Source organism: Caretta caretta, chromosome 7 (assembly GCF_965140235.1).
Source record: "Caretta caretta isolate rCarCar2 chromosome 7, rCarCar1.hap1, whole genome shotgun sequence".
Lineage (NCBI taxonomy): Eukaryota > Metazoa > Chordata > Testudines > Cheloniidae > Caretta > Caretta caretta.
Genome location: NC_134212.1, coordinates 33,997,641 through 34,012,966, shown reverse-complemented (window position 1 = coordinate 34,012,966; position 15,326 = coordinate 33,997,641). Strand labels below are relative to the sequence as shown.

The following is a 15,326-nucleotide window of genomic DNA, read 5'->3' as shown; positions in this document are numbered from 1 at the left end:
GGCCCGCTGCCCCACATGCCCCTGTGGTTATGCCCAGCAGGCAGGGTCAGAGCTGCCCAGGCATAGAGGACAGTGCAGGGGCCAGGCTGAGCCTGGGTGGAGTCTCTCCCAGGGGCAGGTCCTGCCCTTATGGCACGGGGCTCCTGTAACCTTGTGCTCCCCATGAGGAGACCACAGCCCCTTGGCCCCCAATGGGGCAAACTCTTGGAGGGTGGGGCTCTCCATGCCAGGCCAAGGGAGGGGTTCTGCCCCCCATCACATGAAGAGCTGCTCCATGTCCCTCCCATAGAGCAGCCCCAGCCCAGGGCAGGCCAGGGCCTCAGCAACAGGCTCGGCTGGCTCTGTGTTGGCCCAGGGGGGGCACCCCGCATGAGGGGCAGGGAGAGCGCCAGGTCCCAGTATCCCCGCCTGCCCACCCCAGTCGTCCTGCTGCCGATGGATCTTCATGTGGGCGTTTCGGCTCTTGATCTTGTAGAATGTCCTGGGGACAGAATGGCGGGGAGGGGTTAGTGCGTCATCGGCGGGGGCCCTTCAGCCTCTGAGCTGCTTCTCCCCCAGCAAGCAAGAGGCCTGGGGGACACTCCCACTCGGAGCCTGCCCCCCGCCCCCCTCACTCTGGTGGGAGCGGAGCCCAAAGAGTTAAAGACACTTACTTGCCGCAACGTTTGCAGGGGAAGCTGGAGCCAGGGGGCGAGTCCTGAGGCAGCTCCGGGGTAGGTGGGGGCTGAGAGAGAGAGACAGGGTGGACATCACGGACCTCATCACAGACTCCCATCCCCTCCTTCCCCCCCCCACCCAGAAGGGACTACAGACATGGCTGCTTCCTTGTCTGGGCAGGGGCTCCCCCCATCCCTGTCCCTGAGGTCTCACATACCTGCCCGGGGCCGGCCCTGCCCACGATGGCGCCCGTCTCTGACCCGGCACCACTTCGTTTGTGACTGCGCCGCAGCCGGCTCTTGTGTAGGTAATAGAACTCCACGCACTGGGCCAGTCGCTTGGAGGGCACCTGGGGAGCAGGGAGAACTTGGTCAGCCAGCATCCCCAGCCCTGCTGGGAGAGGCCAGGCCTGGGGTAGCCAGGAGTCCCTCCCCCTGCAGCCAGTGCTCCCACCCTGCTCCTACAGCGCCCCCTGCTGGGAGAGGCCAGGCCTGGGGTAGCCAGGAGTCCTTCCCCCTGCAGCCAGTGCTCCCACCCTGCTCCTACAGCGCCCCCTGCTGGGAGAGGCCAGGCCTGGGGTAGCCAGGAGTCCTTCCCCCTGCAGCCAGTGCTCCCACCCTGCTCCTACAGCGCCCCCTGCTGGGAGAGGCCAGGCCTGGGGTAGCCAGGAGTCCTTCCCCCTGCAGCCAGTGCTCCCCCCCTGCTCCTACAGCGCCCCCTGCTGGGAGAGGCCAGGCCTGGAGTAGCCAGGAGTCCTTCCCCCTGCAGCCAGTGCTCCCACCCTGCTCCTACAGCACCCCCTGCTGGGAGAGGCCAGGCCTGGGGTAGCCAGGAGTCCTTCCCCCTGCAGCCAGTGCTCCCACCCTGCTCCTACAGCGCCCCCTGCTGGGAGAGGCCAGGCCTGGGGTAGCCAGGAGTCCTTCCCCCTGCAGCCAGTGCTCCCACCCTGCTCCTACAGCGCCTCCTGCTGGGAGAGGCCAGGCCTGGAGTATTCAGGAGTCCCTCCCCCTGCAGCCCGCGCTCCCACCCGGCTCCTTCAGTGCCCTCTGCTGGGAGAGGCCAGGCCTGGAGTATCCAGGAGTCCGCCCCCCTGCAGCCAGCACTCCTGTCCGGCTCCCTACATCGCCCCCTGCTGGGAGAGGCCAGGGCAGGAGTAGCCGGGTGTCCATTTCCCCCGCCAAGCTGGGACTATGAAGTTGGTTGGAAGTGAGGCGGGGAAGGGGGCTGGTGCTGCTCTCACCGCACGTTGAATCTGGGCAAAGTCCTTCCTATGCAGGGCAAAGGCTTTGGAGAAGAGGCGTCGCTCATGGGTGCTCCACATGTCACTGCCTGGGGGAGGGAGAGGGATCTGAGACAGGGAGTCCTGCCCCACCCCCCTCATAGCTCTTCCACACCCTCCTTTCTTCCCCTCCCCTCCCCGCCACAGCCTGGCCCCATCCCACCCCGCTCATAGACTCTGCCCCACCCAATGTTCCTGCCCCCCCCCCGTCCCTGCTTCTCACAGCCCCAGGGGCTGGAACTGGGGGTGCTGCTGCACCCCCTGGCTTGAAGTGGTTTCCATCATATACAGGGTTTAGCGTTTGCTTCAATGGCTCTCAGCACCCCCACTATACAAATTTTTCCACTTCCACCCTGCCCCCTCACAGCCCCACACCAGCCTCCTGTCCCCCACAGCCGTACCCCCTACAGCCCTGCCCCCAACCTCCTGTCCCCCACAGCCCTACCCTCTCACACTGCCACGGCTCCCAATCCTGCCCCCACTCCCCTTCCATCCTGTCCAGCAGCTGCTACCCCTGTTCCCTTTCTTTCCCCAGCACTGCCCCCACTGGCCCCCAGACTCTTCTAGCTACCCTGGTCATGCCACTTGCCCACACCTCTCCCCCCTTTACCTGTGTAATGGTAACTGGCCAGAGGGTGACATTTGGGCCACACTGGGGTTCGCAGCAACAGAGTCTCCAAGGCAACCTGAAGGGGGAGTAAAGCTGAGACGGGGGAGCTACCCTAGACCCTTTCCCTCCCCAGGGGGCTCCCCTGCCAGAACCATCCTGGCCTTGGGTCAGACACTGCTACTTACCAAGGCCCAGGCCATGGGGTGGGGGGTTCTCTTACCATGACATTCCCGCCAGCCTGGCACAGGCAGTGCAGCGCCAGCTCCTGATTGGTGCCACCCCCAGGGAGGGCACTGGAGCAAGCCACGTCCAGCAGTGTCTCCACTGCAACCAGAGAGCAGCCATCAGCTAGGCCCAGTGGGACCCCTCCACCCCCCTCACTGCACCCAGACAGCAGCAACCTGATGGGCCCTGGGAACCCCCACCCCATGGACCCCTCCACTCCCTGCACTGCACCCAGAGAGCAGCCATCAGATGGGCCCTGGAACCCTTCCCCCAGCTCATGGGACCCCTCAGTATACCCTCTGCTTCACCCACAGAGCTCCCTGCCCCTGGGCTGGTGGGGCGGTGAGTGTCCCCATCACAAATGGCCTACTCCCCCCAAGAGGCTGGGGACTGGCTGGACCATGCAGACTGAGCCCCAGAGGAGCCACTGCTTCTCCCCTCCCCACACTGTAAGGGACATATGGGCCTCCCCCACCTCTCCCTGCCCCAGCCTGTGAGTGTCCCAGCTCCTCCCCCTGATAATCCCCAGTGCTACCTCTCACCTTGGCGCTGGGTCTCTGCATCTTGCTCCAGCCCTGGCCAGGGCCTCCAGGCCAGATCAGCCTGCGGGGGGTCCAGCCGGGCAAGGTGTGGGTCCCGCAGCACTGGCAATGCCGGCTGGAATGCGGGGCCCACATTTATCTGTCTGCAGGGGAAGGGGCAGGTGAGGGGGCCTCAACCACAGGCACGTGCCCGCCCTACTACTGCCCCTCCCAGAACAGCCATTTCCCCCCCACTTACACTCCCCAGCCACCCCCAGCCTGGGGATTCCTCCCTCCACCAGGAGATCCCTGGATCAAAAGTCCCACCCTGGGGCCCATCCCCTTTGCCACACCTGCCCCGGGGGCTGTAGCCTAGTCTCCCTCCACCCCAAAAGACAGGACTTACGGGGTGTCCAGGCACTGGAGGGGGTCGGGGCTGCCACCTGTGGAGGGGAGAGTCCAGCTGTGAAGGCCCCTGGCACAGACACAGTCCCCCAACCTGCCCTGAACTCCCAACGCCCTGCCCATCTCCTAGGGCCCTGCAGAACCCCCCATATGGCTCTGTACCCACCCGACAAACCTTCATGGACTCCCCACCACCACCACCACAACCAGGGACCCAGCCCACGTGGTTCAGTGGAGGGAGAGACCCTCCCTTGCACCCCCTGCCCCTTGGCCACACTCGGCCGCATCTGGGAGAACCCAGGAGTCCTGGTTCCCAAGCGACCAATCAAGCCCCCCAGCCTGCATTGGAAGGTGGTGGGCACTTACCGCCCAGCGAGGCTCCCAGCTCAGCAAACAGCCCCGTGCCTCGGCGCAGCGGGTTGAGCATGGGGGTTGGTGTGTAGTGCGGGGGGTCCCTGGCCCGGTGCATCCGGCTCCAATAAGGAGTGCCCCGATAACTGGAGGCCAAGGAGCTCCCAGAAACCTGGGGAGGAGAAGGGGTCAGAGACTGCAGGGGCCTAGCCCATGGGGGGGCAGTGAGAGGAACGGCATTGTGGCCTCCCCAGTGCCGACACCCCTGCTGGGTCTGGGGGGGGCAGGACTCTAACAACTCCCCCTTTCCTCCGCCCCCGTGCTGGGAAACACCCAGCTAACCACCAAGACATCCTCCCAACCCCTCCTTCCCTGGCTATCCCCCTCCCCAGTGTCCCCTGCCCTCCCGTCCAATGGGTGATCAGGAGCCCAGCTGGATGCAAGGTTGTGAGCTGTGATGGGGACTTGGGAGTGGGGGGGGCCTCCCCTGACTTCATTGCCCCACCCATGCCCCACCCAAGGAGGCAGCCCCCACTCCCCCAGGGTCCCACTCTCACCTGGGGCGTGGCAGTGTGGCCTGCCATTGGGGGGCTCTGCTCATGCCCCAGCCTGGCAGCAGCGACCTCTGACTCTGGCTCCCGAGGGGAGACCCCCAGCCATGGGGCAAAACCAGCAGGGCGAAACTCCAGCCCCTTGCAGTAGCACTCAGTGTCCTGCAGGGGATGACAGGCTCAGTGCAGGGAGTCTGAACCCACAGCCAGGGAGAGAACCTCTGGAGTCCTGGCTCTCAGCACCAGCCCCGCTCTAACCAGTAGACTCCACTGCCCTTGCCGTTAGTCTTGGGGGAATCTCCCCACCCCCTCCCCTCCTCGGCAGCATAGTCCTGGGACTGGGTGGCCCATTTCCCACCACCCTCCTCGTGCCAACCTACCTGGTAGCAGCAGAGGCTGGGGGCGGCATCAGGGGGCCAGTCAGGGGGGCCCAGGAGCCCAGCATACATCTCAGGGCCTGCGAGCCCCTGGGGAGCTGACACACAGGGAGGGGAGGTTAGGCTGTGAGAGCTAAGAGACAGGGTTTCCCCCTCCCATCCCAGCAGCCTCCCACCAAAGCTGGGGGCGCTCCATCGTATATCCCGTAAACCTCAGGGGTGGCCCCATAATTCCCCTGAGATGAGTTCCCCCTTCTGCCCCATAACCCACACTGAACCAGGTGTCCCCTTTCCAGTCCCCACAGGCACGTATCGGCCTGTGTCCATACCCCTGCATCCTCCTGGACCCACACATCCCAGTGGTGCCTCCCAACCCCATAACTCTCCAAGTTGGAATCCTCCCTCCATGCCCCCCACTGCCCCCCAAGTTGTCTCTTCCCCCCACCACAGCCCCGGAGAGCATCTCCTAGTCCCATAACCTCCCCAAAACTGGAGTCCCCCTCAGCTGGCCTCCCCCATCTTTGCCCCACCATCCCCTGAGGGCACCCGTAGCCACTCCGCTTCCCCGCCCCCCGTCACTCACCGGGTCCCGGGTAGCCCTCTGGGGGGCTGTAGCTAGCAGGCTGGTTTTCCTGGTATAGGCACGGAAGCAGGGGCTCCTTGCGCTGCTGCCCGTACCCACCTCCGCCCTGCCCCTGCCTCACTGGGAGGCTGCAGTAGGACAGAGGAGGCCCTGACCCCTCCAGCTGGCCTCCAGGGAGTTGCAGCAGCAGGGGGCTGGCAGGGGGGTATCCCTCCTGTGGGGCAATAGGGGGTGGCTGGGCCATTATCTCCTGCAAGCTGAAGCCCTGGCTCCTGGATGCCTGAGTCCCCAGCACCCATGGCTTCCCGAAAGGCGGGTTGGGGAAGGCTTGGGCAAAGGGGTCCAGCCTGCGGTTGGCTGGCTCGATCTTCTGGGGCCAGAGCCCAGGGCCCAGGGCAGCATACGTCCCCTGCGTGCTGATAGGGTCCCCGGCCTCCATGCTGCAGGGGGAATAGAAGGGGCCAGAGGTGCTCATCTCAGGCTCCATCCCTGTGGCGTTGAGTCCCATACGGAGCTGAAAGAGACCCAGAGAAATGAGGGGGCAGCACACCCCCACAGATCAAGTTCTAAGCAAAGGGGTCCTGACTCTGAGCCCCCCACCCTGCTTTAGCCAGCTGGACACACAGCTCTTCTGGAGCTGTGAATAGAACCCAGGAGTCCTGGCTTCCAACCCTCCTGCTTTAACCCACTGCTCTCCCAGAGCTGGGAAGAGAACCCAGCCGTCATTGTCCCCATTTTGCAGAGGGGGAAACTGAGGCAAAGAGGAGTGAATTGCCTTGCCCAGGGTCACCCAGCCAGCCAATAGCTGAGCCGGGAATCAAATCCTGGTCTTGTGTTTCCATTCCAATGATCTGTCCAGCCCCTCCCGCTCTAACCCACTAGCCCCACTCCCCTCCTAGAGCTGGGGATGGAACCCAGGAGTCCAGGCTCCCAGTAAGTCCCCCCGCTCCATTCTAATCATTAGACCCCAGTCACTCCTGGCGACAGGGATAGAACCCGAGTCCAGGCTTCCCCCTCCCCCCACAGTACCCACAGACTCTCGGCTGAGGCCCGCCCGGGTCCCTGGCTGTTTGCAGAGGGCTCAGTGCAGCGTTGTGGCACATCGTGCTGGTCCCGCAGAGACCCCCCCTCCCGCTTCCTGTCAGTGCGGCGGCTCCGACGCCTGCTTATCTCCCAGCGCGAGCGAACGAACAAACGGAAAACAGGTGCCTTCGCCGCGCGCCTTCCCAGCCCAATATCCTGTGTGAGAGCAGGGGGAGGAGGGCTGGGGGGGCAGACACAGACAAACGCATGCAGGGCATCACACATCGCAGGGTGGAGAAGGGATCTGCCCACCAGCTCATGCAGTTGGACAGGAATAGAACCCAGGAGTCCTGGCTCCCAGCACCCCTGCTCTAACCACTAGACCCCAGTCCCCTTCCAGTCAGGGATGAACCCAGGAGTCCTGGCTGCCAGTCTTGTCTGTGGGCCAAAAGGGTTCTCCCTTCCCTGTGTCTTGCGGGAGAAGCTCCATGCAGAGGAGGGAAGGCAAGGGGAACTCAGCAGGGCTACAGAACTGGGCACGACTCCCCTCCCTCCAGCGCAACCCCACAACTCGGGGGAGGGTGGCACCCCGCTTGCCCCACATCTCCCCGCCCTGCTCCAGAACAAGTGATAACACTGTAGGGCAAGGTCCCACAGGGCACCTGAGATTGCCAGGGCCCCCTCCCCCGGGGCCGCCCAGAGGATTCAGGGGGTCAGGGGTTTTCGGCAGCGGGGGTCCTTCCACTCAGTGTCTTCGAGGCACTTCACCAAAGACATGGAGCAGAAGGACCCCCCCGCCGCTGAAGTGCCGCCAAAAACTCTCTTGGGGGCCTGGGGCAAATTGCCCCACTTCCCCCCTCCCCCTGGGTGGCCCGGCCCTCCCCCTCCAGCATAACACACAGAGACCCAGCACCAGAGACCCCTGGCAGACAACACAGGGGATGGGGGCCCAGAAGGTACCAGACAGAGAAACCTTAGCCCTGACCTTGAGCTGAGCTCTGACCTTGACCCCAGCTCTGCCACGCCTGGCTCATTGGCGTCATGGCCCCAGACGCAGTTCTGGGTATGAGTGTGAGGGGGTGTCACTGAGCCCCCGGCCCTGGTGACCCCTGTGGATGGTGACCTGGGCAGGATAACGGGGCTGGGAACTCTGGCACCCCGAGCCTGTGGCGCCAGGCTCCTCCTGCCCCGTCACCGCCCCGGAGCAATTAGAGCCACAGGCTCCTGTGCTCATGCCCTGGGCGCTTGGTTCCTTTTTGGGAAGGGCTGGGACCAGGGTGAGTTCTAAACATGTAAGCCCACCCTGACGGGGGGGGGGGGGGTCTCCCTGCATGGAGAGTCTGCAGTAGGCAGAACTTGGGCTGCAAAGCTGGAGTCACCCCAGCCCCCAGTGCCGGGAAATTTAGCAGTTACGAGGCAGGAGCCATGTGCCCATCACTGCAATCTGTCTTGTGTGACATGAATCCCCTGGGAGAATCTGCCACACCCAAGCTGCCCTGGTCCCTGCGAGCCCCCCCACTGCCCTGCCTCAGCCGTGATATTCACTGGAGACAGAGTCGGCTCTGAGCTAGACCCAGCACTCCCCGGGCCTGCCAAGCCCACAGAGTCCTTGGTTCTAGAGCCAGAGGGGACCACAAAGCTCATCTAGTCTAACCTCCTGTGTGACACAATCCAGAGAATCTCCCTGCATGAATTCCTGGCGGCACTTGGGCAGATCTGCTAGAAAAACAGCCCCTGGAGATGGAAAACCATCCAGCAATGGCAACTTCCCCTATCTAACGGGCTGTCCCCCTAGCTGGGAACATTTACACCGTATTTCCACTCTGAATTTGTCTAGCTACTTCTCGGGTTAGGCCTTCATCTGCAAGGCTGTTACCCCAGGTCTGTTCCCAGTGTGGTTCTTAGGTCACTTTAATCTTTTTGTTCAATTACACAGATTGAGCACCTGGATCCCTACCCAATCTAATGCCCCCCCATCCAGCATTGTGCCCATGCAGGGGAGCTGGGAGCCAGGTCAGAGTCTGGGGCAGAGCAGCTGGCGGGACAGACAGAGACTGCAGGGAGTGCGGGGGAGAGATTCCCCCAACATCTGGACCCTGACACAAAGGCAAAGGGGAGAAGCTGCCTCCACCCCTGGAAAGACAGAGACATCCACACACCCCTGTGTCATGGAGCCATCACGCAGGGCAGGGACACAGGGACCTACACGGCGCATGGGACCCCATCTGGGCGGGGGCTGTACTCCCAACACAGCCCTGGGGTTTCAGCTGTGCCTCGCACTTCATCGGCTTGGTAACATCTTTGAGCTGTCCTGCCCGCCCTCCCCAGCTCACTGCCCCCTGGGCCAGGGGGGTCGCTGCAGCCCCAGCCCCCCCGACACACATCTGGCTGGTCCTGCTCTGCCCTTGGGGGTGATCTAGGTCAGGCCCAGCGGGGCCAAATGGAACAAAAGCTCCCCCCTAGCTGTTTCTCCAGCCCTTCATGCATGCGGTGAGTTGCAGAGAGCACAGATCAGGTGGCCAGGGCCTGGACCGTGGTCCCCACTGAGCTGCCTAGTTCTGGGGCCAATTTCCATGGGGCTCAGACTCCTGCTAGGCACCAGGACCTCCAGCTCCTAAGTGCCTGAGCTGGTCAAGGTGCGGTTGGGACTCTTGGGGGTACATGGGTCTGAGCCCTCTGTCCCCTGCAGAGTGGGGTCCCGATAGTGGGGGGGGGTGGGGGACTCCAACACTGAGTGCCTGCTGCAAGGGAAAGCCCTATGCATGGGGCGATCCCTCGGGGCAGCAGCCAAGGATACAGGGGGCAAATGAGAGCTGGGCTTGGGGATCCGGGGCCCTGTCTGGATAAGAGTTTGTTTTCTGCTGCGGTGGGGAGGCTGGAATCCAGGGATGTCCCCTGCTCCTCCTTGTGCTGCTGGTGTGGGGGGGGGGGGGGGGACTCTCTGTGCTGGTCGCTTGCAGCTGGCCCAGCTCGGGTGATGTCGGGGTCCCTGGGCAGGGGGACAGGTGATGGGGACAGGACAGGTCGGCGGAATGCCCGAGATGCCCTGGGCCATGGCAGGTTGCTCTGCCCCCAGCTGAAAGGGGTTTCTGTGTCTCCATTTGACCCTTACCCCTGAGCTGGTGCTGCCCTGGGACTCAACACCTCCTGTTGGCCATGGGGCCAGGACACTGGGGTGATAAGCTCTTGGGAGAGATCAGATACTGCCAGCGCACCAGGCAAGGGGCAGAGAGCCCCAGAGGCCCCATCTGTTGAAGCTGTTGGGAGAGTGCCCCACCCCTGGTGCCCTGCTCCCCTGGCTCCCCTGGACCCTGGCTCCTGGTGAGAGCTCCCTGCTAGGCAATTGGGGTTGGAGGTACCCTCGCTGTGTCTGGGCAGAGCCTGGCCCCGATGGGGACCCCCAGCCCTGAGGGAGCCAGCCAGCCAGCAGTGCCTGGGGCCCTGGGAGTGCGGGACTCCCAATGACTGCAACTGAGGGTGAGGAACCCGGCTGGGTGGGGCAGCTGGGCCTAGAGTCTGGGGCAAGGGTGCAGGCTGGAGCCAGCTCCCTCGCCGTCCGCCACCCCTGTGACTGTAAACCCTGACCCTAAGCTGACTCCTGACCGGTAAGCCCCTCACCCAAATCCTGATCCCTTGAGGCCTCACCCTGCCCCTTGAGTGCCTGAACCCCGCACTCCAGGAAAAGGCCATGTTGAGCAGCTAAGGCTCATGGCTTGGTCCAATACCCCCTCCCCTTACCAGGTGGCTGCAGGACGGGGGGGCCAGGCACCGGGGGCAGCCATGGGCAGAGGCTCTGGATGGTGGGAGACCAGCCCAAGGGGAAAGAGGCATCAGCAGAGCAGGGCACCCTCCCGCCCCACCATGGTACCCACAGCAGCTGGGGCCAGTGCAGAGAACTCACCCAGGGCCCGAGCCTGAGAACTGACCCAGCCCAGCAAACACAGCAATGAACTTACAGAGATCTGGGGGTCTTGCGGGGGCTGGGCACAGCCCCAACCCCAGCTGCCAGCTTAGCCCTACCCTGGGTGGGGCTGGATGCTCCCCGTCCCCTGCTTGCTGCCCTTGGGCCCAAGGTCATTTCTCTCCCAGCACCTCCCCCACAGAGGGGGACCTGCCCCAGCACCCTGAACCCCAGGGTCCAACACCTGCTAGGAAGGCTAGGCCTCTCTGTGTGAAACATCCCCTGGCCGATGCCTCCTTGAGCTGATCCCCACCCTCCTCCCTGTCCCTCCAGTCCCACTCCACATCACGCACCCCACTCCCCGTCCCCAACAACTCCCACACCTCACCCTTCACCCCACTCCCTGTCCCTCTCCGGTCCCACTCCTCACCCCACACCCTGTCTCCCTCCTCACCCTTCACTCCGCTCCCCCCTCCGAGTCCCACTCCTCACCCTTCACCCTGCTTCCAGTCCCACTCCTCACCCCCACCCCACGCCCTGCCCCCCCCCAGTCCCACTCCTCACCCTTCACCCTGCTCCCTGTCCCTCTTCGGTCCCACTCCTCACCCCCCACCCCATGCCCTGTCCCTCTCTGGTCCCACTCTTCAGCCCTCCTCCTACCTCCCCAACTTTCCCTGCAGCAGGACAGCGGCTCCAGGGGGGTGAGCTTGCCCATAAGCTTGGGGTGCAGTGGAGGGGGGGGTCCCTCATCTTAAAGCTCCCCCTGCTGAGAATGCCTGGGCCTGCAAGTGGGAAAGGGAGGCAGAGACAGCAGGCTCCCCACTTCCCTGGCAGGCTCTTTTCCTGATGAAGCCCCGTGTGCCAGGAAGGGAGGATCCCCACCCCAGGGCCTCTGTGCAGACCCCAGCGCAGACGCCAGCCCCAGAGCCCCATGCCCAGGAACTCTGGACAGACAACCCAGCCCCAGGGAGATGTGCCCTGCAGGGGTCCAAACCCAGAGTCCTGCCCCCTCCCGCTGTCAGGACCCTACCTGCAGTGCCGCCTGTGCGCCGTGGTCCCGGCCGAGTGGCTGTGTGGGAGCCCTGGCCTCACTTGAGCAGGGAGGCTGCCACCCAATGAGGTGCGAGTGGGGCTGGGCCCTCGCGCTATGACTGTGCAGGATCCGGCTCAGCGCCAGCTGGGTTCACACCTTCCACTGGGGGAGCAGTGGGGGGCTCAGATTTGCCCCCAGAGCGGGGCGGCCTTGGAGGGAGCAGGGGGCTCAAGGATGGGACTGTTTAAATTGTGAGCACTCTGGGGCTGAGACTGGGTGTGAGCTCCCCTCATGATGGGGGCTCCCATCTCAGCCAGGGTCTGTGCAGCACCTGTTGCGATGGGGGCCCTGATCTCAACCAGGGTCTGTGCAGCACCTGATGCGATGGGGGCCCTGATCTCAGCTGGGGACTGTGCAGCACCTGATGCGATGGGGGCCCTGATCTCACTCGGAGTCTGTACAGAGCCAGGTGTGACAGGGTCCCTGATCTCACTCGTGTCCCAGGCAGCACTGATGTCATGGGGGCCCTGATCTCCCTCGGGGTCTGTGCAGCGCCTGGCCCTGATCTCAGTCAGTCAGAGATAAATTACAGCAATGTCTCCCAGCCACACAGTGAATTCCAGTCGATCAGTTGGGGGGCGGCTCCCGCGAAGCCCGTGGGGAGTTTCACTTTCAGGATGAATCGGGTCCAGCGTCGCTCTTTGTTGTGGGTATACGGCCCTGGGACTGACGGCCTCAATTCATTTTGAAACCGGGGTGTGTGGGCGCCATTATTACAGCGTGGCCCAGACGACAGCTTTCCTCTGACCGCACCTCCCTCAGCACCAGTTCGGGGCCCTGTCGGTCCCCACTGTGCAGGGAGCAGTCATGTCTCTGGCTCCCTAGGGAGCAGGCGGGGATCCTAGGCTGGGTTCCTTATGGGGCTCAGTACATCAGAGGCACATCAGGACACCACCCCACTCCCCGGGATCACTGTGAACTTATCGTGAGAGGTGGGCCATTTCTGAAATCTCCATCTCACCCAGTCCAGGGGCAGCTCCCCCTCCCAGGCTGCTGGTTGGGACTAAGGGGCACTGGCAGAGCTGAGTGGGGAGCCCAGGGCTGGGCTAGCAGGGGCTGCGGGTCAGGACTAAGGGGCACTGGCAGGGCAGCATCTCACACACACGTTTGAAATGAGGCTGCTGGATTCTCCACTGTCTACAGCAGGGCCCCATCCCCGATCCTGGCTGGGAGGTTGTAGGGGCTGCATGGGGGGGCAGCAGGGGCTCCCAGTCTCACACTGAGCATCCCCTTGGTCTGGGAGAGTTAACCCTTCATGTACCAGTGCTGTGGCTCTGACCTACATCATGGGGCGTCCCGGCTTCCTGTACAGTAACCACAGCTTACAGTGCAGCCGCAGCCTCTCCCCACCTCCCAGTGCCTGCCTGGGGCTCTGCTAGAGATGCCTGCCCCACTCCCCATCAGCAAACCTCCATCCTGCACCAATCCACCCCCTCCCCCAGTCCTGATCCTGTGCCTATCCCCATCTCTCCCACCTCACAGGGTGAGCTGGGCCTTTAAGGGGGTGCGGGGCTAGCTCCCCAGGTGAGGGGAAGGAGGCCCAGGTCAGGAACCTGGGATGCAGGACTGGCCTGGTGGGTGAGGAAGGGTCTGACGGTAGGATCAGGGCCCTGCCACACCCCACCTAACCCCGATCCTCTTCTCCTGCTCCCAGCCCTGCTTCCACCCCCATCTACCCGGCAGGCACACTCTGACTAGCTCGGCAGGGCGCTGGGTTTCCAGTTGAATCACCCCTGTCGGAGAGAGCCTGGTCCTGACGGTGACACTGGTTGGGGGGGGCAGGAAGTGGGAGCAGCCGCAGCGGGAGCAGCCACCCACGGGACCCATAGCATGGTTTGGGGCCTGCTGGGGGAAATTTGCCCTGACTCAGAGGGAGAGCGGGGCTGGGGGAATGGGATGTTGGGCCCAGGTGAGATCGTGGGCTCTGGGCCTTCCGGGCCCAAATCACAGACACCGCCCCCATTTCCCACTCCCACCCCTCGACTCCCTGTTCATCACCACACGCAGATCCACGATCTCCCCCATATTACACACACAAACCCCTCCCCCACCTTCCTACACATCACACACACAGACCCCCCATCTCCCTCATATCACACAGACCCCCATCTCCCACATCACACACACAGACCCCCAATCTCGCCCTCATCACACAAACAGATGCCCCCATCTCCCTGCATATCACACACAGACCCCCCATCTCTGCCTCATCACACACACAGACCCCTCATCTCCCCCACATCACACACAGACCCCACATCTCCCCCCAGATCACACACAGACCCCTCATCTCCCCCTCATCACACATACAGAGCCCCCCATCTCCCTCATATCACACACACAGACCCCAATCTCTCCCCACCTCACACACAGACCCCCCATCTCTCCTTCATCACACACACAGACCCCTTTACTCCCCCACATCACACACACAGACCCCCATCTCCCCCCAAATCACACACACAGACCCGTCTCCTCATCATACACCCATCTCTCCCATCTCCCCCACATCACATACCCAGACCCCTCATCTCCTCCATATAATACACACAGACCCCACATCTCCCTTCATATCACAAACACACAGGTGCCCATTTAACCCCCCCATATAGACCCATGTCACACACACTCAGCTCTCCCATCTCTCCCCAGTATGAGATTTCCCCTCCCTCCACAAGCTGTGTGTGTCAGAAGTTAGGCACCCCTGGGCCAGGAGCCAGGGTCACATGTACTATGGTGTGGGTGGGCAGTGCTGTCCCGAGCACCCATGCCCAGTTCTGTCCCATGCCTGGAACCAGGGGCCTGTCTGTCCAGCTCAGCCTGGCACCCAGCCCTGTTCTGGCCAGTCTCCCTGGGACCCCCAGGATGTCAGGGTGTGAGGGCTGCAGTGCGATGCCTGCCTCGTGCCATACAGGGGAGCTAGACACACTGAAATAGAAGCCAGGTACCATTGCAGCCCTGGGGGAGGGGTGTCTCTGTCCCCTCTCACCACATTGTGCTGGGTTGGGTGATGGGAGTGTGAATCCTGACATTAGTGCCCTGGGGTGCAGATGCCAGAATCCTGGCACTAGTGCCCTGGGGCATGGATTCCAGTGGGGTGTGTGGGGGGGAATCTGGGGGTGTGAATCCTATTGCTAGTGCCCTGGGGCATGGATCACAGTAGGAGGGTCTGGGGGTTGCTAGTGTCCTGGGGCAGTGGTTCTCAACCAGGGGTACACAAACCCCTGGGGGTACATCAACTCATCTAGGTCCAGGGGGTACATCAACTCATCTAGATCTGTGTTCTCTACCTGGGGGTGGTGACCCTCAGGAGGGCCACAGGACAGGTTCAGGGGGTAACAAGTGCAGGACTGGCATTAGGGGATAACAAGCAGGGCAATTGCTTGGGGCCCCGCAAAGCTAAGTTCCATGCTTCAGCCCTGGGCGGTGGGGCTCAGGCATCAGACAAGGCTGGCAAGTGAAAAACAGACTAAAGTATCACACTTAAATGTAAGTACAATATTTATATCCAATCAGTTTATTCCAATGCGGTATACCCCATACTTATATGGTAAAAATGGGAAAGTAACAGTGACCTGTGACACTTCTGTATTTTTATGTCTGATTGTGAAAGCAAGTAGTTTTTAAGTGAGGTGAAACTTGGGGTACGCAAGACAAATCAAAGTCCTGCAAGGGGGACAGTAGGAAAGGTTGAGAGTCACTGCCCTGGGGCACAGATCCCACTGAAGGAAGCTAATGGTGGGAATCCTG

General features: G+C 62.8%; 1 protein-coding gene across 1 annotated transcript; it reads right to left on the bottom strand.

Moving 5' to 3' along the window:
• Positions 1-65: 65 nt before the first annotated feature.
• Positions 66-6,749, bottom strand: LOC142072706 (transcriptional-regulating factor 1-like). The gene is made up of 13 exons (XM_075130481.1): positions 6,589-6,749; positions 5,560-6,073; positions 4,980-5,074; positions 4,606-4,761; positions 4,064-4,220; positions 3,699-3,735; positions 3,314-3,456; positions 2,767-2,870; positions 2,547-2,622; positions 1,898-1,986; positions 875-1,006; positions 654-724; positions 66-481 (listed from the first exon to the last, which is right to left on the bottom strand). Exons 2-13 carry the CDS (start codon positions 6,065-6,067, stop codon positions 256-258), a joined length of 1,794 nt encoding a protein of 597 aa, XP_074986582.1. The 5' UTR covers positions 6,068-6,073; positions 6,589-6,749; the 3' UTR covers positions 66-255.
• Between the last annotated feature and the right edge of the window lie 8,577 nt (positions 6,750-15,326).

Coding starts and splice junctions, on each gene's coding strand:
- LOC142072706 (XM_075130481.1), bottom strand. CDS start 6,067: ATGGGACTCAACGCCACAGGGATGGAGCCTGAGATGAGCACCTCTGGC. Junction 2,623..2,766: donor AGGCTGGCGGGAATGTCATG/GTAAGAGAACCC, acceptor CTCCCCCTTCAG/GTTGCCTTGGAGACTCTGTT. Junction 1,987..2,546: donor GGCCAGTTACCATTACACAG/GTAAAGGGGGGA, acceptor TCCCTCCCCCAG/GCAGTGACATGTGGAGCACC.